We start from the raw sequence: 26,468 nt of genomic DNA on the forward strand, positions 1-26,468 counted from the left end.
TGTTGTTCACCTGGATACAGCCAAATTCTAGTCCATGAAAAGCATGAATCCTTTGGGTTACCTACAGTGAGTAAATATAAATGAATTTCTTGTTAAAATAAACCATACAAGTCCAAAAAGTTTTTAGTTGTTCAAGGAACATATTTAAAGCATTTCTTATTTTAGTATTTCATGTAAAGTCATTTGGATTCCCTATACATTGTTCAGAAGGGAATTCTGTATTTTCTTCAAATGAAACCACATGTAATGCACTCTAGAGATTAAATACACATTAGAGTATTTTAAAAGTTCTTATTTCTCAAAGGCCATCTACTGTTTTAAAGAGCAGACCTGGTTGCTACTGTAGTGGTGTGCTCTCACATTCCTGTCTTTTTTGTATTTTATTTATTTATTTATTTTTCTTCTTTTAGGCGAATACTCCACAGAGATCTAAAGGCTAAAAACATTTTTCTGAAGAAGAACATTGTTAAAATAGGTAACAATCTCTCCCTCAGTTCTTGGGAATGGCTGTGTTTGATGTTCGTGTGAAATCTCAACTTAGACTTTTGTGGAGCTGAAAAACTGATTTCCTTTCAGTATGGTAACAAGGACTGATCTGTAGAGACAGGATTACTATCCAGATGCTAAAGGACTCTTTAAGTCCTTATTCAACAATGGGCTTCTGTGCGCTGGTCTGCTCGTTAAAAATTAATTTAGAAATTTATACAAGTAAGTTGTTTTATTGTAGTCTATGGAATTAGACACACTGATTTCCCTCAACTTCTTATTGATCCACACTTGATACCAGTCACACTGTGTCAATTTTGTGTAAAACAATGAGCCATTTAGTTATGACATATTGATACAGTGGTCTGTATTGAAATGCAGGCACCACAGATAAGTCCACAAACCATTATTGTGGTTTAATTTACTGCATGTTGTTTCACTTCATGTCCCAAGGATAGACTAGTAAGGTTTGGGGTGCTGCTGCCATGCATTTATTTTTCTTCAGGTGACTTTGGAGTGTCTTGTCTTCTCATGGGGTCACGTGACTTAGCCACCACCTTTACTGGGACACCATATTACATGAGCCCTGAGGCTCTCAGCCATCAGGGATACAACTCTAAATCTGACATCTGGTGAGTGACAGAAAGATGGGCAAAGAGACGCATACAGTATATGGGTGCCTGTGTGATACAGCAACTAGTTAATTTGGTGAGAACTGCATGTTCAAATCCCATGCGGAACACTACTGTTGTACTCTTGGTAAGTTGCTTTGTCTGAGTAAATATCTAGCAACATAAACATAGTATGCAGTTGGTAACTTGTTGATTAAACTTGTGGGGAGAGAGGGTACTTGGCCTACTGATGTATCCAGTTACTTGTGTCAAACTAGAGGTAAAATGCCCATGTCATGTTTAATAATTAAATAATTACAATAATTACATCGTAGTCTAAATAGTTCTGTTAGTTCTTGGATGTTGCTTGCCATCCAGACACTGATACTTTTTGGGCCCTCAGATGATAAACTCCCATTGGAGCCATTTTCGAATATGAGCCAAGTCTCATGCTGGAAGTTTTTGAGCAATCAAACAGGGTTTGGAAGTGAAGCACAATTGAGTCATGGTATTTACTTGAGAAAAAGTGCTGGTACTATATGTGAGAAGACTGGCTCACGACAAAAAAACTGCCTGTTTCATAGAAAATGTCTGTACTTGAGACTATTCATTCAGTTTATACACTGGCCTAACTTCCTGTGCTTAGGAAGCATTTCGGATAAAATTGCATTCTGGATCAGATATCGCACAATCTCATTTTACATTACTCTCATCTCACAATTGCACTGATGTGCTTGTTAAATGGAGGAACATTATGGCAATGGTGGCACTTAGAAACTCCATATTTTGCATATTTGTCGTGTATCATCTACTAATAAAGCTAGAATTCAGAGTTTGTTGTTTCCACTCATAGTTTGGTTGCAGGAGCACAGAATGTCTGAGTCGAGAAACCACAGGATGCTGGCATCCTGGCCACTAGAAGGCTTCCGCAAAGGGGTTAAGAGGAGGCAATATAAACGGTGTCTCTAGTACACTGAAGTCCCATTGATGATGGTGATGAATGATTCCAATAAAACACCTGTAGACAACCTTTTTTATTTTTATTTCACCAGGGAAGTCATTAAGAACAAATTCTTATGTACAATTGCGGCCTGGCAGAACAACCTTGTTCTTGTTGTACAACCTTGAATTGTTGTATTTTTTTTTTATGTATTCGTTCTGAAAGTCCAGGGGTCAGCAAACATCCTGCCATATGTTCTTCTACCCATGAACTCAGATAATGTCACTAATTAGTCCTACCAACTGGCTGAAGATTTGTGCTAATTAGCAAATCCGGGTGATTGGAACAAATTACTGGGGAGTACTTTTACTTTCTGAACCTGGATTTTCCACCTCTGTCCGGTATATTGTTCTGCACAAAGACTTTGGACAGCATAATATTTCCCTCTCATTTAAGTGGTGTTCCCTGCAACCCATTGTTTCCATTCTAGCTGAAGCATATATGATGTCCATTAAATTATATTGATATTCAAAATACTGATGCATCCCATTTCATCCATAGCAGTAAGCAGATATCTTTTCAACAGAAACAATTTTGTAGGTGGTTGCCATGGAATTCATGTCCTGTTTCCCATTAACTGAAGCCTGCTGTACACGTCCAATTTCATCAGTTTTGTCTTGGCTGGTCAAAAGATTTTTACTTCTTAATGATTACACTCATTTATCTGTTGCCTGTCTTTTATCAGCATTATTAATCTGCTGACATATATCGTCATACGATGTACCCAGGATTTGAATGGAATGCTTTGCTTTTAATTTGCATTTTTTTGCTTTTAATTTAAATTGACATTAACAACTTAAGTTGTTATGATTTCTCCACTTAAGATAGAATTGTATACATAACTAACAGTTTCTGTGCACCCCACCTGACACATAGCCAGCCATAAGAAAAAATGATGAACCAGTTGAAATTGTAATTTTCTGAGAAACAGGAACTGGGTAGGTCTCCTGATTGAGGCTTCGTTTCAGTTCATTTCTTCCAAATAGGATGCTGTTTTTTCTCATTTCAGAGAAGGAGAGAGAAGGACTGGGGTAGGAATGCAAAGAGATTACAAGTGAAAGAAAAGGGGAGAAAGGAAAGGAGAGAGAGAGTGTACATGAATTCATGTTTATGTATGTGGGCAATATAAGTCTGTGCATGAATGTATTTGTATATGTGAGTATATAATGCCCTATATGCATATGAGTGCATTTGTACTGTACTTATTTGTGTATTCGGCATGTGTACATGCATGTCTGTACGTGTGTCTTGGCAAGTGCACTTGTGTGTGCAAGTGTGTGTGTGCATGTATGTGTATGTGGTTGCCTGTGACAAAGTGAGAGAAAGGAAGAGATGGGCAGAGGGAGTGAGATGATTGATATATATTATTTCCATTGAATTCTATATCACATCAATCTTAGTCACTGAGTTGTTCTCGTTCAACATTTTCTTATTTATTTATGTTCTCAGTGACTGTCATGGTTAGGAAGTAAATGACTTGCAGTGATGAAAAATGCAATTGTGTTTTGATGGTATGTCATGAACTTCAGGATAAATAAATAAATAGGAGTGAAACACGCTCTGTTTTACATCATTAAAAGGTTGGTTTGATCAGCCCAGCTCTTGAAATTATTTCTGTGACATTTTTAAAAAACAATCTACAGATACAAAGTTTCATTAATGCATTCCATGTTCTGTCGTTTTGCCGATACCCAGCCAAACAGGAAGATAAGGAGTTTTCGTAGGGAGTATCTCCTTAGCTAAAGACAATGGAAGTTCATTTGCAGTTAAATATTAATCTTGTCCGTGATTTACAAAAGCCAAACCTTGGTGAAGCTGACACAAACTTCCCTGAAGAAGGGGGATATTAACCCCTTTATCAAGCTAATGAAAGCTGTTTGTGGTATGTTTGCTTTTTCTGGCCATAGTTCATAAAAACTGTATTGCAATGATCTTACAACCAAAATATATGGAATGCATATCAGACTGTATAGAAGGGTTGTGGGATTGGTATGGTATAGAACATAATGGTGCCTTCTAAGCAAATAAGTAATACAGTGTAATGTTACAGGTCCTTGGGTTGCATCTTATATGAGATGTGCTGCCTGGAGCATGCCTTCAACGGACACAGTTTCCTTACAGTTGTTATGAAGATTGTGGAAGGGGGAACCCCAGCTCTCCCAGAGAAATACTCCAAGGAGCTCAATTCAGTATTGCAAAGGTACCTTTAATCTGTGAACACTGCAGACAGCGATATCACAAAAAGTCTTGTTTTCCTGTTATTACCTGTTTGTGAGCTTTTGATTGACGCTGACGTTTAAATTTTCTTATTGAGCCAGCGGCGTTAGGTGAGATCGAGACTTCAGTTGGCCTAATGATTTGATACCAGGCTGTCAAAAAGGACCCTTTTACATTGGTCACTGCATCCTGCACAGTCAATCAGTTCTTCAATTCCCAAGGAACTGACTGTGAGGCCAGCATAGGTCATCTAAAGTCAAACACAACTAAAGCCTTTGTTTTACCTTGCACAGTCTCTTGGGAAATATTTAATTTGCAAATAAAATCATTCTCTTAAATTGGCTTGTTATACCCTTCCGTCGGTTCATTATAGAATACTTTGCCAAACTGAAAGATGGATATTTTCCCAGTGAAATGCAGTTTTTAATTAGTATTAAATGTGAATATACAAAATGGGTGAGGATGAAATCTGGAGGAACAGAACTGGATTTTGAGCCACACAAAGCAGCATCAGAAACAAAAATATGGCTAAAATACTTGGATGATGCAGGGCAGATAAAATGGTGGAAGAGACATTAACCCAAAGAAAAACAGAAAAAAATACGACAACAACAGCTGGTTAAACAAGTAATAATAATTCCTAAGCAACACCCTCCTAACAAAAGCAAATTAGAATAAAAACAAGAATAAGTTGAGAATGAAAAATTGCAGATATCCAAAAAGAAGAAAAAAAATCTTTGTGAAGTGACAAAGTAAGAATGTTCCAGTCAGTGGGGGAAAAGCTCAATCAGTGAATCGAGGTAGGTAGAAATTCTGTTTGAGGATATTTCTAAGTGAAATATATCAATCCCATAATTGTGTTTGTTGATATAAGCACATTTATGTGATGTATGCTCTGTAAAATACACTGCCTAGGAACTGGTTCTTAATAATGGGTTGAGTCAGGACCTAAGGATGCTGCTATACCCTAAGTCATGCTGCTATACCCTAAGGCAATCGCCTTTGTTCCCATTACTTCCCAGTAGGAAATGCGTCACACACCTGTTAATAGATTTAAGCATTGTAAGTCACTGAGGTTCATGATGTCTCCTAAACTAACAAATGACTATGGTGCCAGAGGTGACATCTAAACCTGTGTCTTTCTCTGTGTGGTTAGTATGCTGAATAAGGACCCAGATCAGAGGCTGTCTGCAGGGGATATGCTGAAGATGAAGTTCATTGAGGAGAACATGCATGTAAGCGCCCTCCTCTGCCTAACCCATGAGAAATGATCAATTAGCACCCATTACCGACTCACTCCTCAGTAGGATTGATTACCTCTCTCAGAGCAGCTTTGCAGATTTGTGCAGTCCAGATGTAAGCCCTTGTCAGGCAAGGAACCTATAGCAGTGTGATCAAGATTATGAAGCTCTTAAAATGACAAGCTACCAGAGCCAAAAAATGCTCTGGCACTGAACAAAAGCTGGAAGGGTTGAAAGCGTCACTGTGCATGTGCTTTGATGGCCCTATTGTATGATACACTGAAAGTATGAAGCATATGTGTTGTATGCATATCAGTGTGACCTTTAATATGACTAAACCAGCATTCACTTCAGTTTCATGTACAGTAACTATTCACTCTGCCATGCAAAATTGCTGAGGTAATGCTGTTATCGTCAGCCAGGCTGATGGAGTGACAGTGATAAATTGGTACTGATATGATAACTGTCGTCATGACCTTGCTGGTGCCCAGGTACCCCACAGTATCAAGTGTTCCTTGTGATGAAGTGGGCACAAAAGACCTTGAGTGGGAATTTCCTTCACTCCTTCACAAAGTTTTTACGGCCTGTGTGTTGACTCAAACTCAAGCTGAATTTGACCGCGTCCTGCCTCCCAGCGTCAGATAGGTGCGTCTGATACAGGCTTATCAGACACCTTTATAACCTCACTCATGGAAGTACAGCAGAATTCTCACTTAAGTCGAAAATAATTTGTGGAGGCTCAGCAGGCATACCCTGCTTTGAATGATACCTTTAGCATTACAGGTGCTCAGACTGGAGAATCTATGAGGACTGGGAGCTACCATTTACAGGAGTCTTGATGCGGCGGTGGCGACCTCCACCGGCAGAGGAATGGAGCGTGGTTGACTAGGTCGTGTCACCACTGGTATATTGGGAGTGTGTGTTCTGGATGGCTCATTAGGCGCCTGTGGAGGGTCATGGTGATGTGTGCCAAACATTAGCCCGGATTGGGCACCGTTTTTGGTGACCGGGGCTGAGTGCAGATGTTGTGAAATTCTGCCAGTCATGTGATACGTCAGCTGGCTGGGAAGCCCAGTCATGCACCACCACCGGTTTCCCTGCTCCCGCTACATATGATTTTGGAACAGTTTTCTCGATTGCAGCCTGGCCGGGGGAAGTAATTTCACCTCTGCTGTGCTTCAGGCAGTTATGCATATGCTTGGTATACAGCGAGTGAATTCCTCTGCATATCACCACTAGTCCCAGGGTGCTAGTGAATGTTTTCACCGGGCTGTCCGTCCAATGGTATGGTCCACTGGAGCTGGCCAGGCGATGCCAAAGAGTATCTGCGTGAATTCAGGGCATTGGTATGGTAAACACTTGCTTGAATGTGTTTTGTCTCAAGTCAGAGGATAATTCTTACTATCTTGTTCATTCTTGTTATTTTGGATCAAAGGGAGACGCGTATGAAGTGTTTGGGCCTGGCACATGAGATTTTTCAAAGCGATAATACTGTATCTCCTAGACATAAAACATTGCGTTACCCACATCTTATAGTTTACATTACTGTTGCCTTCAATAGCTTGACAAGGGAGGCTTTATATCCACAAGTTCCTCCAATAAGTAATTATTGCATTCTCTTAAAAATACACTATTAGTAGGAGTGTAACGATACATCGATTCGGATCAGTGTATCAGTTCATAGGGCAACAATCTGATCCAATCGGATCCAATTGATCCGATGTGCAAAAATCGATCTGTATCATTATGAATCATAGCAAGATACTTATTTAAATGTTCATAATCTTACACACTGCCAACACTGCGGACATCACAGTTTATGTTTCCTACTGAACCTTATCATTACTTGTGCTAGTGCCCTTTTTCCTTAAAAGTGCCATTAATAGGTTTTTGCACCCTCAGACTCATTTTGGTTACATGTGTACGTTGTAACAGGATCAGCTGGATCATATATATTGACCTACAGTATATCACTTTGGATTGTATTATAGCAAAATTTATGATGTTGCCAAATATCATTGCCTCAAGAATCAAAATCGTGTTCCATCGTGCTGAAGCCTGAGGTTTACTACCATAATTATTTGCATGGTGTTTGTATGGCATTCCAGGACATATAAGTGGGAGTGCAAATATTGCTCTTTGTGTTTTTCTTTTTTCTTCTCTTTCTTGTATATTTTCCAGAATATGTTCCTCCTTCACTGGAACTACGCTTGCTTATGCACAGTACTACTTATGATGTCAGTTTCTCACTTTTGTGAAATGCATTCTCTTCTCTCTTGGAGCAATCAAGTAGAAAAATGCTGAATTCCTCTAGTGACCTATATTCTGTATCCCTTTAAAGTGAAATCTCAGAGGGGCCAAGCTTTATCATTTTTCACTGTTTTATTCACCCTTTCATCCTTACAAACCGTGAAAATTACGGGAATTTCGCATTGACTAACATCTTTTCTTCTCACCGCAGAGCATAAAACACAAATTTTCCAGCTTGACGCTGAAAGACAAAACATTGAAGAGTGAGAGAGATGCTGCAAAGATCATGAGAGCTCTGTAAGTGTGCCAGCATTTCCAGGAGGATAACCTTCACCTCTGCACATGAAAATCACATGACAACAGCAATGTGGGAGATCTTTTTTTTTCAGATGCAGTCTGTCGATTGGACCTAAAAATACTCGGCCCTGTATCACTTGTGTAACATCTTGTGTTTGGAATGTGTTAATCAGCCCAGCCATGATGTCTGCTTTTAATTGCTCCGTTGTCATCTTATGTGCCACATCACCGGCCATTGCAGAAAAGAAAAGAAATATAGCTAGCACTTTTCTGACATGCAGAAGATGTATATTTGACATTTATATTGCTTCACAGATTTTCATCTCTAAAGCTTTATTGCTGTATGCTTTCGCCATTTCCTTATACTGACAAATGCAATTCACTGCATTGTGTGTATTTATTGGTTTCACTGTGAATTCTGCCTTCCATTTTACCTGAATCGCATCCCCACTGCAGTAAGTGAGATCACATGGTGGTGCATTCAAGTTTTATTTGTGGGGTAGTTGCTTGTATTGCAGCCCCTTTAGGCAAGTAGACAGAAGCTTTGCTGCCTTGCTGTCCGACCATTTTACCTGGCTCTCCTGACCCCACCCCTCCCATCTTATATTTCCCCCCCCCCCCCCGCAGCCAAAACAAGGTTCACCTGCAGACCCTGCGGGAGAAGTCGGAGTTCCAGAAGATGACACCAAGGGAGCGCATGAGGCTGAGGAAGCTGCAGGCTGCGGACGAGAAGGCCTGGAAACTGAAGTAAAGGGATCTCACTCCTGTTCAGATCTGAGCGCTCACATTAATGCTGGTCTCTGAGAAGGTTCCACATTGCCAAACGGCCACCTGTCATCTTTCCAGGTTCCACACTATTATCGCTTAGGCTCCAGTCTTTCCTTTACAAAGGGAGAAACCAAAGGCACCACAAGTCCTGGCAAGGATAATGAGTGGTGTGTTTGAAATTGATGTTGTTGTTATTTGTAATTATGGTAACAGTGAGTAATTGCATTTAGACTGATCTATATTCCACATGCTGGACTACTCCTGTATCAGAATGGAGCCTCCGGGCGGTGTTAAATCTTTCAGCAGGAAGCTGATATAACACAGACCGTAGCTCCACTGAGAGTCCTACCAGTCACTCGGGCACAAGCTGTTATTTAAAGCTCTGCTTACAGATGTGAATTGTGTAGAGAACATAAAACTGTAACACATACAGCAGCTGTGACAATTTAAACTGTATTTTAAGAGCACTGCATGATAAATTGACTTTGGAACACAGAGTTTATGATAGCTTACCCTCATCTCCTGTCACACAACAGGCAGCTCGCTGAAGAGAAATATGAGGAAAACTACCGACGGATGCAGGAGCTGCGGTGCCGGAATTTTCAGAAAGTCAGTTTGGATGTCCTGAATGTAAGGCACTCTATTCTTATAAGACTGGAAATAGCCTGCATATAATTGTGGGTATAAGCACACAATGTTTAACTGCAGATAAATACAATGTGCTCCATAATGTTTGGGAACAAAGACATGTTTCTTCTTGAACAATTATAGGTTTGAAATCAACAATTCATGTGGTGTGGAGAGAGTGCAGATTCTTAGCTTTTATGAAAGTTTATTTTTATACATTTTGGTAGAAATTACTGCACTTTTTATACATCGTCACCCCATTTCAGGGCACCATAATGTTTGGGACAAATGGCTTCACACGTGTTTCTGATTAATCTGGTGTGTTCAGTTGCTTTCTTGGTGCAGGTATAAGACAACTTTTAGTATCTAGTCTTGATTTTAGGCATTTGATTTGCATTGGAGTCTGTTATTGTCGTTTGTCACCATGAGAACCACTGAAGGTCAAAGAAGCCATTATGAGGCTGAAAAATAAGAAGAAAACTGCCAGGTGATAACATAAGAATTCTCGCAGTAATTAAGAAAAACCCCAAAATACCTGTCCGGCAGATCAGAAACATTCTTCAGGATTCTGGCGTGGTTGTGGCAGTTACTACTGTGCACAGAAGACTTCACAAACAGAACTGCAGAGGCTACACTGCAAGAAGCAAACCACTATCTGTGGTTGGCTGCAACAACAGGGTGGCCAGGTTATAGCGTGCTAAGAAGTACCCTAAAGAGTCTGGACAGATATTGGGCTATTTTGGACAGATAAGACCAAGATTCACTTGTATCAGAGTAATGGCAAGAGCAAAATCTGGAAGTCAATGGAACTGCCCAAGATCCAAAGCACACCCCCCCACTCCCCCTCATCTGTGAAATATGGTGATGGGGGTGTTATGATTTGGGCATGTATAGCTGCCACAGGTACTGGCTCTCTTCTCCTCATTGATGAAGTAACTGCTGATAGTAGTAGCAGAATTAATTCTGAAGTGTAAAGAAGTGTCTTATCTGCTCAAATTTAACCAAATGCCTCTAAACTCATTGGATGGCGTTCCATCCTACAAGACAATGATTCCAAACATACGGCTAAAGTAACAAACTGCAAAAAAACTGGAAATTTCTTGAGTCTTGACTACCCAAGTCAGTTGTCCAATTGAGCAAGCATTTCATATGCTGAAGAGAAAACTTAAGGCAACTATCCCCTGAAACAAGCAGGAGCTGTAGGAGATGTACAGGCTTGGCAGAGCATCACCAGAGAAGATACCCAAATGGGTCACAGACTTCAAGCAGTCATTGCATACAAATGATATGCAATAAAATACTGAACATGACTATTTTCATTTACATAACATTAATACGTCCCAAATATTATGGTGCCCTGAAATGATGTGGCTATGCATAAAAAGTGCTGTACTTTCTACATGGTGAGACCAAAGTATAGAAAAATACCCTGAAATAAAAGCTGATAATGCACACTTCAACCACATTTGCATTGTTTGATTACAAATGTAAAATTCTGTACAGAGCCAAATCATGAAAAAATGTCTTTGTCCTAAACAATATGGAGCTCACTGTATATTTAATAATGATGTGCAAATGCAATTAGCTGTGAGTTTTCTCATTCAAATTTTTTGTTGTTGTTTTGTTTTCGTTAAGCTGCACAGAGATTTCTTTTGCTCCAAAACTTCTGCTGTGGCATTGAAATATACTACAACACGAGAGCGTTCATTTGTGTATTTCCATTTCAGCAACGTGTATTTGCCAGTTCCATCAGATGGTCATAATTGAAAGACACCTCCAGAGACTTTTCTCAATTATGCTTTGCAGGAGAGCATGGCTGAGGTAGCCAGCAAGACCCAGCCAATAACAGCGCGAGACTACCAATCTCTGGGATGCCCACAGCCAACGGACAAGCAGCACCCGGACAGACTGTCAATGTCTGAGCCTGGAGAACAAGGTGAGTTGCTGTGCGGTGTCACCACAGCCAAGAGAATGGGATCTGGTTCACTGGACTGCTTGGAAACTCAGCTGGTGCCTTTGCATCGGCCACAAGGACAGCTGCTGCGAATTTACCATCAGTTGCTGGGCTTTTCATGGAAACCATAATGTTCATAATCCCAGTCACAATGATACTGAGTTCTTCTTCCTTTTTTAGTCATCATTTTTTGTGAAACTCAATGGCATTACAAAATGGGGTAAAACATACAGCTGAAAAATAGTATATAGTGTAATATGAGTGAATATACTGTACAGACAGCACATACAGTACAGTATGGCGGATTGTACAGTCTGGAACATCTGTCTCAGAGCTCATAGGCCCTGCTGAGGGAGTCTTGCTCTGCCTGCTCTCTCTTTTGTTGTGTTCCCCCTTTTAGAGAATGAAAGGGAAAATGAGAAATAAAAGTAGTCAGTTTGGTGAGACATTTGACATTCCTTTTGAGGAGGGATTTAATGGTTTTTTCTTGTATTCAAAGCTAGAAAGTCTCTTTACTGTGTGAAGTCTCATTCACTACCACAAAGAGAATTCGGGGAAATGTGATTCCTCTGATAGTTTGTATTTCATTATAAATGTTCCTCTGGACATTTTATATTAAATCTCAAATTAACCCAAATAAAAAAAGACCACCAACCCATGCACTCACACACACACAAACGCTGTGTGTGCCTGAAAAAAAAAAAAATAAATATAGTATATTTAGTATAATGTGATATAAATTGTGTGTGTGTGCGTGCGTGTGTGCATATTTGTGTGCAAAATAGCAATTACAGGTTCACTGTTATCAAGCAACAGTTTATTCAGGTGAAATAAAATAACACACATTGTTAGACACCTCTGAGATTGAGAATGACATCCCTGCCTGGCTCAGGATAAATCAAACCTCTGACCCCTGTACTTACAGCAGAAACACAGAATATGAGCTTGATATAAATTCCGAAAATCTGGGAGAAAATGTGTAATGTTGTTTTGCCCTGGCAACCTGCTTCATGTGTAGATTCCATTAGACGTGGCGGTGGGGGTGGTGCTTCTCCCTGTGGGAGGGGGGTAGATGAGAAGAGGAGAGACATTCTTCCCATTAGGCACCATAGTGAGGGAGTGAGTGGAGGCTTGAGGCGGTGGGGGTGGTTTTGCTCTAGCTGCCAGGCTCCAGCAGAGAGGAGAGAAACCTGCTTCTCAGGGGATGTGTGGCTGCTGGGGGGTCTGTTGGGCATTACCCTTCTCTGCATACAGCCAATACAACCCCTCATTCCCCCTGGCACACCCTGGGGTAGAGGTGAGGGGATGGTGGTGCTAATGTAGCTTCAGGACAGCCCTGAACATAATCAAAGACATGAGACAAGCTGTGAAATTCAATGAGCGAACAGACGTCCCTTCTTATGTATTTTCGCACTTATATTCAGACAAGGGCAAAGCAGAGAGGGTTACAGATAACGATTAGTATTGAAAGTGCAAAGGTGATTGATGGCTGCCAATGACAACTCCACTGAAATAAAATGATTGCAACAAATACTAAGCTATGCAATACTGAAATGTGTGACATTAACATTGCTGTAAACTATTGAAAAATAAAGAATGATAGCGATATAAAATGACTATATATCCATTTTATATCGTGTGACAATGGTTTCATAGGAAGTATATAGCAGAAAACACAGCCATACAGAGATATTTGAGGGTGTTCAGTGGGAGGAGCTGTTAAGCTTGTGTGCACAGTTTTAGGATGATCTTCGATTTATAAACAGATCATGTGTAGGAAGGATTTAGGAACTATTTTGCATATGGACATTTTCTGAATCGTTCATGGGAGCATTTTAGCAAATGGTCGTATGCTCATGTTTACATAGGATTCATTCCAAAATGATTTTAGAAATGAGGCCTGAAACCCTGATAATTTTGCATTAAGAAAGTACGCTTTTTTGTGTGCAGACAAACCTCAAACTGCCCAGTGGTGAGTTCATGTTGTTTGAAGTACAGTAGACATATACAGAGCTGTAGCAGTTGTCAAAGCTCTGGGCTGATACACCTTGATGGAGAGTAGGCTGATGTTAGCGTTAGGGCAGATAAATTTAATTTCCTGTCTTTTGAGGCTTTTGGCAAATGCAAACATTTCAGTTTTACAGTTTTTTGTGATAAATACATGGATGGCTTCTGTTAATGGTTTCCTTTATCGCTTCTGTTCAGGAGACTACTCTTTTAGGTGGATGTTAGTGCCACTTTTTTTAGTGGACGCAGCTCTTCACTGGAAATGAACAGAATGTGGAGCAAATTCCTGTGTATAATGGCATCTGTAAAGAAAGGAAATGGGATTATATGCATGCATTAGAACTAGTTGGTTGTAACACTGTAATGCCAGAACAAAGTATAGGATTATTAATTTTATAATAGAAAAATTAAATAGTCCCCACAATGGTTTATATTGGTCATAAAAAGGTGGGTCATAAAAAGGTTGGTAATAATACACATCAAATATTTAGTTTTTTAAAAACACCTTTATATGCACTTTGGATGTTGTGCTTTTGTTCAAATAGCAGTCCTTGATCAGGCACAGATAGTACTTTTTTGCTGATAGATGCAGTACTTTAATAATGATTTGCACTAATGGCATGATTTTCTGTGCTTATCTTTAATTGTGCTAATTAAATAATGTACTAGCATAGGACATGTTTTTCCTCTTATCGATTTAAGTGGGTCGTAACTTTTTTCTGCACATTACTCATTTATATTTAGCAATGCAGAAGCATATCTTGTTGCGGGGTACAATCATGGAATGGTTGTATTGGTGCAACATGGGCTTTAAACAGCTTATCAAAGTCATTTTGGTTTCAGTTATAGAAATGAAAGGGATTAAAAGAGATTACCAGAACAGACCTTGAGACCCACACATTTGTATGTTTGACTTCTCAGCACTATCTGAGCTTGGTGCAAACAGGGCAGTTCATGTTCGTGTTTGAAATCCCAAAGGATTTTCCTCTATCATTTTCAGTGAAATTTATTTAGAATCTCCAGGAAGCAGTTTGTAAGTATACTACACATTTTAAGTTTTAATGGCAACTACAATTCTGTTTCCCTTTGCTGCTTGCAAAGCCCACTGGTGCCCATGTTGTGAGTGCTCTGACCTCGCATTCCTGTGTAAACATCAAATGTATACTCATGAATTGATCTTTGATTTGCACAGTGTCGGTGACAGTTGAAGATGTGGAAATAATACCAAGAATTAAGTTTCCCTGGCCTCGATTCAGTTAGTTTACATTACCCATTCACATCAATGAGTTAATGGGTAATTACTGATAAATTTATGGGTCTGTAATTATGTGTGAATAAAATTTGAATAATCTGAAACCACAGAGCAGGCCAGTAATAATGTGAATATTTATATGGTGCTTCTCATAAATTAAAAATATAAATGTAACAATGCAGTCAGCAGCACACCCTAGGCATATGCTTGATTTGCACATTGAGTTGCACCCGCTGTCGGAAGTGTGCTTTATAAATAAAGTTTGATTGCTTGATTGATTGATTAATTTTCTCATTTGGCTTTAATGTCATGTTATCATTTTTCATGTTTTACCATATTTACCATATGTTTTACCTTATTTTTCATATTTTACCATATGTTTTACCTTATATTTCATGTTTTACCATATACAGTACACTCAGCAGCTCAGCAAATAGACAGCTCCTCCAGACAGCAAATCATGTGGCTGCAACTCAATATATAAAGCATGCAGACATGATGAAGAGATTTAGTTGTTTTTGACCAAACATTAGAATGGGCAGATGCATGATCTAGGCAACCGTGGTATGGCTGTATGTAGGTGGTAGGTTCAGAATTTGGCGTAAACAGCATGAATATATGGATCCATCCAGCCTTGTGTCAACTGTGCAGGGTGATTGTGGAGGTGTAATGGTGTGGAGAATGTTTTCTTGACACACATCAGGCCACACACATAATACCAACTGAAAATCATTTCAGTGGCACAGCATACCTAAGCATTGTTGCTGACCATTTGCATCACTTTATACCCTTTTTCAAATCAATACTTCCAGCAGGATAGTGCACCATGCTGCAAAGCACACATCACCTCAGACTGATTCAACAAACATGGCAGTGACTTAAGATTAATGGCCTGCAAAGTCCTCAGATCTCAATCGAACGGTACCTTTGGGGTGAGGTCGGACGAGAGGTTCGCAGCATAAATGTGTGACTGAAAAATCTGCAGGAACTGCATGATGCTAACAAGTTAGCTTGGACCCAATGAATATTTCCTGCACCTTGTTGAATCCATGCTGTATTCAGGTATTCTGGCTCTTCTGGAGGGAAAAGGGGGTCCTACCCAGTACGAGATAGCTGTACCTTATAAAGCGGCCACTGAGTGTATATTTATTTTTCATAATGGTAAAATCATATGGGTTCTGAGTGTTTGGGAATGGCCTTAGTGGCAGGGATCTGATTGCTGTCTTTTTCCTGCTTTAATTAAGTCCTTCAGCAGCGTATGCTAATTTAAACTTCATAATAAGCCCACTTGAGACAGAAACTCTTTCCCTTGAACTGAATAAATACAATACCCATTGCACATTACTGCTCACAACTGTGGATCTCTTTGTAGAAATTTAAAATAAATGGTAATTTTTTTTCTCCACACCCAGCATGTATTCCTGGGTCAAGTGGTCTAGTTTCTGTATGATTAGTAAAAGATTGTGGACTAGTAATTGAACTGGAAGGAGCAGAGGCTATGCCTTTACTCCTACTGTATGTGTGTGTGTGCATCCATGCATGCTTGTATGTGTCTTCTGGGAGGTTTTTGGATAAAATATGATGTAATGTTTGCCTGCGAGATTTGCTATAAATAAATTTGGTATCGCAAGTGGCTTAATGTTAGAACTGAAATTAAAACAGTTTGGGGTGGTTGGGTTGCAGTCAGGTCTTTTCGGGGCATATAAGGATAAATAACTTATAGATAAATAACTGTTATTCTTATGTTGTCCTCTTGCATCACTAATGCCAGTATCAGTGTCACAATCTATGTAAAATTGTATGTGATGAAAAACACGATTTCAACGTACAAAAATGCCTAGTTACTCACACATACAAAGCACTGTCTATAAGTCATTAATTCAAACTGGTAAATCTAGGCCTGCCATTAAAAGTATTGATATCAACAGTTACAAGAAACAATATTGGCTTTCTTACCTCACATAAATTAAACAAACTATGTTCCAAAGCAATGCTACCCAATATTTCTTAAGGGGTTGCTATGTGATTTTGTATTTACTATTTACTCACAGATATTACACTGATTCTAAGGACTCTTAGAATGTAAAGTGCATGGGATTTGTAGAAAGAATGCACTTTCATTGGGTGAGGTCAATATATATTTTTTTTTTTGGGGGGGGGGGGGGGGTTCTACCTGTCGCTCCCACCTCAGCTCATAAAATATCTGTCAAGCAGTCTAGGACAGTCCATTATTTATAAGCTCACTGAAGCCTGTCAACCACTGCTTCAAACTAAAGTATTCTCCAACTCATGCTGCCCAATTACCTTTGCTGGCTTACCCACAGTGGCCCCCATTCATTAGAAAGAATCTGGAGGGAGGCAGTGTCTGACAGTACCTGGTATGTGGTCTGTGTGCTTTTGATTTCTGTCCACGTTTGCATTATTCACAGTGAAATTCACACTATATGGCCAAATGTATTTAGTCACCCCTTGGTCTGGGGCTGTTTTTCATGGTTTGGGCTGGGCCCCTTAGTTCCAGTGAAGGCAAATCTTAATGCTACAGCATACAATCATTCTCAATTATTCTGTGCTTCCCCAACAGTTTGGGGAAGGCCCTTTCTTGTTTCAACAGGTGAGGGCACAGTGAGGTCCATATAGAAATGGTTTTGACGAGAACAGCATGGAAAAACTTGACTAGCCTGCACAGAGCCCAGACCTCAACCCCATCCAACACCTTTCGATCAATTGGAAAGCCAACTGCGAGCCAGGCCTAATTGCCCAATCAGTGCCCAACCTCACTAATGCTCTTCTGGCTGAATGGAAGCAAATCCCTGCATCAGATAATGCCCAGATACTAGATGTTGGAGCCTTGCTTCCTAGAACAGTGGAGGTTGCTATAGCAGCAAAGGGGGCACCAACTCCAAATTGATGCCCATAATTTTGGATGAGATGTTGGTTGTCAGGAGCCCACAGACTTTTGGCCATGTTGCCTATATCCATGCATAATTTTGCCCCGAAACAAACTTTCTATTTGTTTGGGATCATGCAGAGGAAGTGGTTATGATGGCATTATTGGGACTGAATTTTTGTTTTTAATTTACTTTTAGTACATTGTTGCCTCCTTATCTACTCATTTTTGTGATGCACATGATGCATATGTTCACTGATTACAATCTCGGGAGACCTCATTGATTATCACTTCATGTTAAAGATAAAATTGAGATTTGTTATTTTGAATCTGTCCAATTTTCCAATTTAAAGAAACAAAATCTGTTTGTCCTAATCCCTTCCACTTCCTTTCACACATTCTCAGTTCTCACTCAGTCTGTTATCACTTTCTCTCTCTCCAATACAATATATTTGAGTTCATTTAGCTTCCTACCAGCCCCCACAACCAGCTGGCTATTTTGTCCTCTTTCTGTCCGACAGCTTTGCCAGTTACCACCTCACCAGTATAGTCCCACACAGACTGCTCTTCTTCATTTCTAGAACCTTTGTATTAAGGCTCAGATTTGCAGATGATGATTTCTGCTTTCCCTAATCGGCTTGCAGACTTGCAGTCTGCTCTGTCTGGACTCCTTAATTTGATTACATGGACAAGTGTGTAATCGTGAATGAGATGTCTCCAAAAGCATGCAGCACGTGTGCAATTGATTACATGAGCAGAGGTATATATGCCAAACACAGCATCTGATGCCTGTCTATGACAAATAAAATGCCATTTTTGTCTCATTTTAAGGACGGCAACATATCCATATTGTCCTCAAATCTCCTTTTCTCACAATTCTGTGTGAGAGAAGCGCATAGTTTTAAAAAACAAATTTATAACTGTGTCAGCCACTTCAGAATATCTTAGAGATATATTTGGAGAAATATGGAACACAAATAAATTCACAAAGCAATTCATGTCAGAATTGAATTCTTCATTGTAATGTAAGGTCTCCCATAAATGCATAAAGAGATGAGCTGTGTGTTTTACTGAGCAGTTGTATCTTAAACGGAAGTGTATTTGAGTTGTAAAGTCAGGTTACCATCAATTGTTTGTGCAAGTAGGCTACATGACCTTTCTGAACTGAACAGACAATGGCAAATTCATTATTATAGACATAATACATTTAGCAGATTTACTGATATTTTAGACCAGTACTTCTTTTACAAAATGAAATATGACATAAAAATCTGTTAATAAAATGAAACACCTTGGACATTAATCACTAAGCTTTAGTGCTTGGATGTGATTGAATCCCTCTCCCAGTTTCAACATTTTTCTTGGTTTTTCAGACAAATTTTATTTTAGTCAATCTCATTAATAACTGAAACATTGTGCTGTAAGAATTGAAAAAATGTTTTTGGGTAGTAAAGTTTCCTATTCTTTTTCCTTTTCAGAGATCCCAGAGGATCCACTGACTGCCGAGGCATACTATTATGAAGATGGATTTGAATCCTGCTCCGATGAAGAAGAAACAGGAGAGGAGGAGAAAGACTTTGAGAACTCTTTGGACACTCTCCACAGAACGTGTGGGCAGGTGAGAGGTACACCTTTCTGGTGATTCAATAAAACCATCAACTTTCTGATAAGGAAGAGAATGAAAATTAGTCAGGGTAGCCTCACTCACCAGCCTCAATTATGTGTTAGCTGGTACATGGAACCATTGACATTAGCAAAATTTCTAACTGAATATTAGATTTCATTCAATAAATAGTTAATCACAAAAAATGATGTTTTAAGTGAAATTTAAAGAAAGGAAATTTAATTTATCAGCCATAATGATAACATCAGCCTGCACCCCAACAAGGTCTATCAATACAGCTGTTTTGACAACTGCTACAGCATGTGTCTACTGTTTTTCAAACTCACCCCTGGGCAGTTTGCTTACGATTTAAACCTTCTCTCAAGTAATCAACCACACATAAGAAACAGAATGTTTTATTTAAAAACGTGTTTTTACTTTTGCGGATCAACTGTAATAGAATTTCCCATTAATAAGAAAAACCGCATTCACATTAGTTATGTTTCTTATTCACGAGGACATGCTCCTATGTTACCTGCACAAAACATAATGGAAAATTCACAGTAACTTAAACCATAACAGTTACTGTAGGTATTCCAGAAGCAAATACTTGAAGGCGAAAAACTGGGATACAGTGTAACAATACGGTAGAAACAGAAGCAGTTGTATTATTTCAGAACATAACTTAGTTCTTCTCAAGATGGGCATACAATTATCTAACAGCATTAATTAACCTCAAAAATGTTTATTTACAAAATATGTGTAATATTTTTATACATTTACATCTAGCTCGACCTGAAACTGTGACATGTATGTAAACACCATCCATTTAGCTAGCTAGAAAGTTAGATCACTGGATGATTACTGTATAACACAGGAGACCATGTTGAGGAGTCTCCACAAACCATTCCACTTTCCCCTTATATACCCAAGGATCAAAGAAAACCCCAAGTCATCTAATAAAGTGATAATCAAAACAAAATCCTTTGTGCTATCTCAGTAAGCCTATCAGACCAGGTTAACCTTTGTAGCTGGCTGCAGAATCATAACGGCTTTTGAATGGTGTTCGTTATTCAGCACCCACTGTACCACACTATCAAAGACACAAGCTTAAGGCTGGCATAATGCTGATCCAGTAGAATGTTTAGCAACTGCCATTTCACTTTTTATCAAACCCGGTTGACTCCCTGTCAGCACAGTTATCACTTCTGTAAACCACCTGACAGACTCCCCTCCCCTCATATTCTACTCTGTCATTACTGGTTTTCATTACTCACAAAAGGTTGTAATTACAAACAGCATATGAAGAGATGATTATGCACAATGAATTTGATGATTGTCAGAATTAGAATATAGGAGAGTCTCATTGTGGCAGCTGAAAAATTGCACCTATCCAAAATCCCTCTTCATACCCTCCCCTAGCAGTACCAGTAATGAAAGTTTGTCAATACTGACAGCTTACTAAGATGGTTATGCATGGTGAATTTGGTGATTGTCAGACTTTGCATGGTAAGTCTGGAGTCAGATTTTGGCAGCTTCAACATTGCACCTTGCACCAGAATTTGACCCCCCCAAACCTTGTCCTGTTTCTATTAGTAGCAAATGGTTTTAAATATTAACAGCATATAGAGGTGATTATGCCTGGTGAGTTTGATCATTGTCAGACCTTTTATTTTTTATAGGGGAGGGTATGATTTTGGCAGCAGAATGATATGGCTATGAAAACTTTACTATGTCTGCTTATTACCTCCAATGAAAAAAAAAGTGTTCATCAGCGTGACTGTTTGCAATTATTTTATGGTCCACAACAAGCAATAGAGGAATTTACAAATCATGGTTTATAGCTATGCTCCTATTACAATATGTTGCAACTAGTGAGGCTAAGTAAAGTATTTGTCACCTTATATTTTAAACAATAGTTTGCAATTGACTTTTTATTAATTAAATCGGCACAATATTTTCCTTATGTAGGAAATTTCATTCATGATTTGTAGTTCAAGCTGGTTCTATTTAAACTATTTTGGCTACTTAACATAAATATTTACTTAGTTTAGATATCTGCTTCCTCACCTTAGATGGGAAATATTCTCTTAGTAGTCTATAATTGCAATAGTCTTATACACAGATTAAATCCAGAGCTGAAACCAAGATGCAGATGCCATTGCAAAGCACTTTATTTCCGAGAGAGACTAGGCTTTGCATTTTCAAACTCAGGCAGATGCAGAACAGGCAGATTTGAACCTCATGTAAATTTGTTTCTGTCTGAATAATGCCAATGCATATTATGTAGGGAAATGCAATTCAGGTGCAATACAAACAGATTTAGCCTAATTATTACTTCAGTCACAAAGGTTAGAACATAGTAATATCATGGACTGCATTTTTTTATATAGCGCTTTCATCCAATCATTATTGAAATTGATGTACCTTTTCCTTAGACTTAAAAAATAACTTTTTCACATCACAGGCCACAATCTGCTGAGATTCCTGTGGCATACCATTGTAGTCCTGAATGTCTCTGGGCTGTTTTTCCTGCTGTTTTCTCTCCACTCAAATATTAGTCCTGACAAGCTGAGGTAGATTAAAACTATTTGTCATTGTGACAAAAGTGGGGAAGTAGAATCTTAAAACCAAACCAAATTAGAGAGAGGGATGAGGTTGACTTCTGCCCAGCAGTAAGTTAGAAATGAAAGTTCAGAAGCAGTGCACATTCAGAATTTTATTCTATCTGATTCTAAATGGCTTTTCTTCTTTCAGTTGTGGAATGGTTAGAAAAGTATTTTTTTTGCACTGCTGAGTATTTCTCTTTCTCTACCTGCATACTGATCATGCTGAACTCCATATCTGCTAGAATCCAAGGCAGAGTATGTTGGTTAATTAATGTAAGATTGTGTGAGGCGCCCCAAATTAATGTAGCTAAAACTGGTCAGATCTCTCGCTTCTCAGATTAAGTTAGCTAGGCAATAGTTTGGGTATCGTGAATAAATGGAAGTGATGGTGCCAGTATTAGGGGCGGGACGTTTACGTAAACGAGTACACCAGCACTCGCCGGCAGATTATTTAATGTTTAGAACAAAATGTAAACTGAATATTTGATATTTTTTGTCTGGTGAAAACAAGGTTACAAGGTGCAACCAATATAGAAAAAAAATGCTAATATCACATTGTGTTTTATATATACAGTGAGCTCCTTAATGTTTGGGACAAAGGCATATATTTATTATTATTTTCTAATATTGACATTATTCTGACTTGAACCCGGGCTTAAATGTCAAATAACATATACAAAAATTATTTTTGCTTGTTTTTATAACCGTTTGACTATATATTTATTTGATTATATATTTTGAACTGATGGGCCAAAAAAGAGTGCCCTATTCAGATTTCTACTACTTTTTTTTGACTGCAAGGTCCCCTCGCACACAGACACCCTCCCACAACACAAACACAGTCATATTCACGCAATTGTTTAATGGTCTGTGATCATAGCATTCTTGATTATTCTTTATGTCTTTGTTCCCAGGGATAGTTAAATAAAATATTTATCAAACAATGTCTATAGCCCGATACTGGTTGGAAAGGAGACCGATAGCTGTTGGGTGCTTGTTCACTTATTCCTGTCCTGGTATTCAGCGTGAAGTAAAGCCAGAGAAAATGGAAAATGCTCTGCAACACCTATACCTGTAAGTGCATCTGCTGTTGTAAAACAGGCTTTATGCACCCCCACCCACCCCCCCTCCAAAAAATAATATAAATGAAAAATATGAAGAGTACTCAAGAAAACATGTGGACAAATCAGCTTGTCATCATTTATAGAAAGCTGTAAAATCTTCCACCCCTAGTCTGCCGCTACATGCCTTTTTCATCTCCCTACCATGCTGAGGGGAGGAACCAGGTCCCTGGTTTCTGAACCCATTAAGTTAACCTTGATGATGAACTGATCTCTGTCAGTAATTGTTAGGAAACATGGTGTGTCTCCCTCTTAGGTGTACCCAGGGCTGTGTGCAGGATTTAAAACTCTGCCTGTCATCAGGCAGCCAAAGAAAAGAGATCAGCGAATGCCGGGGCAGGGGGCGGGGGTAATTCATGATTGCAGGTAGCAAGAAAAACAATGCTTCTTGACTTATCCAGGTTCTGGTGTTCTTCTAAATTCAGTGTCTGTTTCCCCTGCATATTGCCCTGGTAGCCTATACTTTGCATGTTAGCTGCTGATTTTGAAAAAATGTTTGCAACATCTCACTGATTTTTATGGTTTAAAGATAATGTAACGATAATTTAACGTAAATGCAACTATATGGGCTAGCTCACAACAGAAAAGTTCTAAAAAAAAAGTTATTCTAACGCTATATATTTTCTATAGCTTTACAAAGATGAAAGTTAAATAAAAGAACCAGAAACACACATTAAATTGTTGATGATCAAGTCTGCCACATTCTGATGGCCAACCAAGGTGATAAACACTTTTTGCCCCAGGCCAGGATTGCAGGAGCATATTATTTTGATTACAAACATGAAGTGTGTCTTTTAGCCAGCTGGTGTAGTTGCAAAAACAGTGAACCTGCAAAACTTGTGTCAATCTGTTTCCGGTTCAAATGTCATTTAGACGCATCGACCCCTCCCCTTAATGGATACAAGTCTATGTCATGATTGTGTACTTCAGCCATAGACCGTTGCGCATGCGTACATACAAGTTACTGGTATGGTGGTTAACTTCGTAGCTTCGTATGTAGCTTTCTTAGCCATTAAGGTAGCTAACAAGGCTCTGTAACTGGCTTTATCATCTCAAAGACTAGCAGATAGACAGCTAGCTGCGAACTTGCCAGATGATAAAGCCACATTAAATTCAGTTCAATTCATATCGTGGAAATGACACAATTTCTAGTTTAACAAAGTCAGGATTGCCAGGCTGGAATTTGTGCAGATTCGGCCTGGGGTCCCTGGGTATTTGGGTAGCTTGATAGCCTAGTAGCTACAAAAATGTTTGCTTGCTTTCACTAACTACTTAGCTTGGAGTGCTTTAGCAAGCAGGCTAATAACAGGCAATAATGTCCAACACGGCTCCTACGTGAATAAGCACCATTTAGCTACTGATACTGCTTCCATGGCATTATCACTAGATGTCTGCAAGGCCTGCCTTGAATAACAGTGAACGACGTTCACAGGATAGTTAATTGAATGGCTAGCACCCCCACTAATAAAAGGAGAAAGTAGCCACTGACAGGCTCTGCTGACATGGCACTACATAGGCTACATTTTAAAACCGTTTATACCGTCGAGTTAACACATAGATGGATATTCTACGAGCATATTTTTAAAATCAAATCAAATTCTTATTCTTTTTGTGGATAGCTAATAAAAAAGTAACTAAATAAAATGGGGACATGGTGATTCATGAGAATGGAATGGCACCCCCTAGCGTCATTGACTGCACGCCTCTTGGTTGTGCCTGTCCCTAGATTTCAGCTGCTTATATCCTGGAACAGATGTCAGGAGACAGAGATGCAATACAGTAGAATTGATAAATATTGAATTTACAGTTGGTTTCCAATCCTGCTGGAGCCACAGGCTTCCTCTGAAAAAATATATTTTGTATTGTTTTTAGTTTTTTGTATTCAGTCATTTTAAATAGGACCATAAATCTCACTATAATGACCAGCATTCTCTGGATGTTTCATAGATAGCTAGTGCTCTGTGAACCTCTCCTATTGAATGGATGAATGCTCTCCACTGCCCCACTGATCAATTCATTTTTCTCTCTCATATCTTTTTCAGGACAGTGACATGGAAGCCATGGTGAAGTACATGGAGAATGTTCTGGACACTGAGTCCAGTGGTGAGTACATAGCACACCATCCATTAAATCAATGGCTAAAGTATACCCTGCATCTAAGCTTATTTACTATTACCAATAAACAAAATGTCACCAATTTATAGGGCTGTATTTTTTGGCAGAGTATTCAAGGTAAAGTGCCTGGGATACTGGTTATGGCAGCTCTACCCTGCCCAAGCTGGGATTCCAACCCAAAACCATGAGGTCTTGTAGGATCTGTACACAGTAAAATACTCAGAGTTAAGTCTATTGTAGAGTACATACTGGTCTCCACTGGACTCATATATACTCTGTTAGAGTTGAATAAATATTGGACATTTTTTGCGTAGCATTTCAGTGCTGCAACCACTTTTCAACTTGGCTACACTATCATTCGATTTGGTTAATGGGGCCTATTTTTTGTATCAGTGATGAACAGATTCACTGATATTCTGATCATCTGGATGGTTGATCCTAATCACTATTACGTCTAATGCATTTGTTGTAAATATCAATGAATTTGTTCACTGGTGTGGCAATGATGCAAAACATCAGTTCATAGACAGTAGGTACAGAAAAATGTGGAGCAAAACGATAATACAATGAATTTGTGACAACTCTCTCGACACCCACCCCTCTCATTTCCTGTTAACATACTCCAAACAACCTTGACCTTTAAGGTCCCATGTTTAAAATGACATTTCTATCCATGTCTGACTGAATAATTGCACACGGGAGGTGGAGTCAGAAGATGCATTTCTCTTGTCTCTGAAGGTCAAATAAAAGGATAAGCTGGTACCCCAAGCCAGAGTCCCAAGCAGAGAAACGGATTAACTGTATAACTGTAACTTTATTTAATTTTATTTCATGCACACACAATGCACGTAAACACAAGAGTATATGCAGGAACGCACACATACACATTCACATACACCTGCAGCACATTCATATGCACAGACACATAGCCACACATGCACACAGACACACAGACCCAATGAACCATAAGCCTCATGTCAACCTGCCAGAGATGGAGGACATGGCTCTCTGTTTGCTCACCTGAAACACAGCTTTCAAATGTTAGAATTTATTTGGTCTGGGCTTGCATAATATTCAAGGAAGTTTGAGAATCCCTGTAGAACATGACCATTCAAGTTTCTATGCACATTTTTTGGTGCTTCTGATGCTCCCTTCCCTGTAGGAATCAGTGGAGAAAGTGAAGTTATTGTTATTTATTAACTTTTAGTACTATAGATCAATTGTACAGACTGCACATACATATTTGCATGCTCATGTTTCTGCATGCCAATCCTGTGTTGTGACCATTTTAGAAAATGTGGATAGGATTACAGATCAAGTGGATTCAAAGTGACCACTGTCATTTTCCCCATGTAATATTTTTCATTATAGTTCCAAAAATTGTAGAGACTACAGATGAAAGGAGAAGCACAACAAATATGCC

At 39.1% G+C, this 26,468-nt stretch overlaps 1 protein-coding gene across 1 annotated transcript in view; it reads left to right on the forward strand.

Annotated features, from left to right (window-relative positions):
* nek11 (NIMA-related kinase 11) overlaps nt 1-26,468 on the forward strand; it is a 66,318-nt gene that overhangs the window by 24,252 nt on the left and 15,598 nt on the right. Inside the window, exons 5-14 of the mRNA XM_064344591.1 lie at nt 411-475; nt 992-1,118; nt 4,148-4,297; nt 5,471-5,549; nt 8,017-8,102; nt 8,730-8,849; nt 9,407-9,500; nt 11,304-11,433; nt 19,076-19,215; nt 24,973-25,033. Coding sequence (XP_064200661.1) covers nt 411-475; nt 992-1,118; nt 4,148-4,297; nt 5,471-5,549; nt 8,017-8,102; nt 8,730-8,849; nt 9,407-9,500; nt 11,304-11,433; nt 19,076-19,215; nt 24,973-25,033 — 1,052 coding nt within the window. The remainder of the gene's footprint in view (nt 1-410; nt 476-991; nt 1,119-4,147; nt 4,298-5,470; nt 5,550-8,016; nt 8,103-8,729; nt 8,850-9,406; nt 9,501-11,303; nt 11,434-19,075; nt 19,216-24,972; nt 25,034-26,468) is intronic.

This window comes from Anguilla rostrata, chromosome 1 (genome assembly GCF_018555375.3).
Source record: "Anguilla rostrata isolate EN2019 chromosome 1, ASM1855537v3, whole genome shotgun sequence".
In the NCBI taxonomy this organism is placed as follows: domain Eukaryota; kingdom Metazoa; phylum Chordata; class Actinopteri; order Anguilliformes; family Anguillidae; genus Anguilla; species Anguilla rostrata.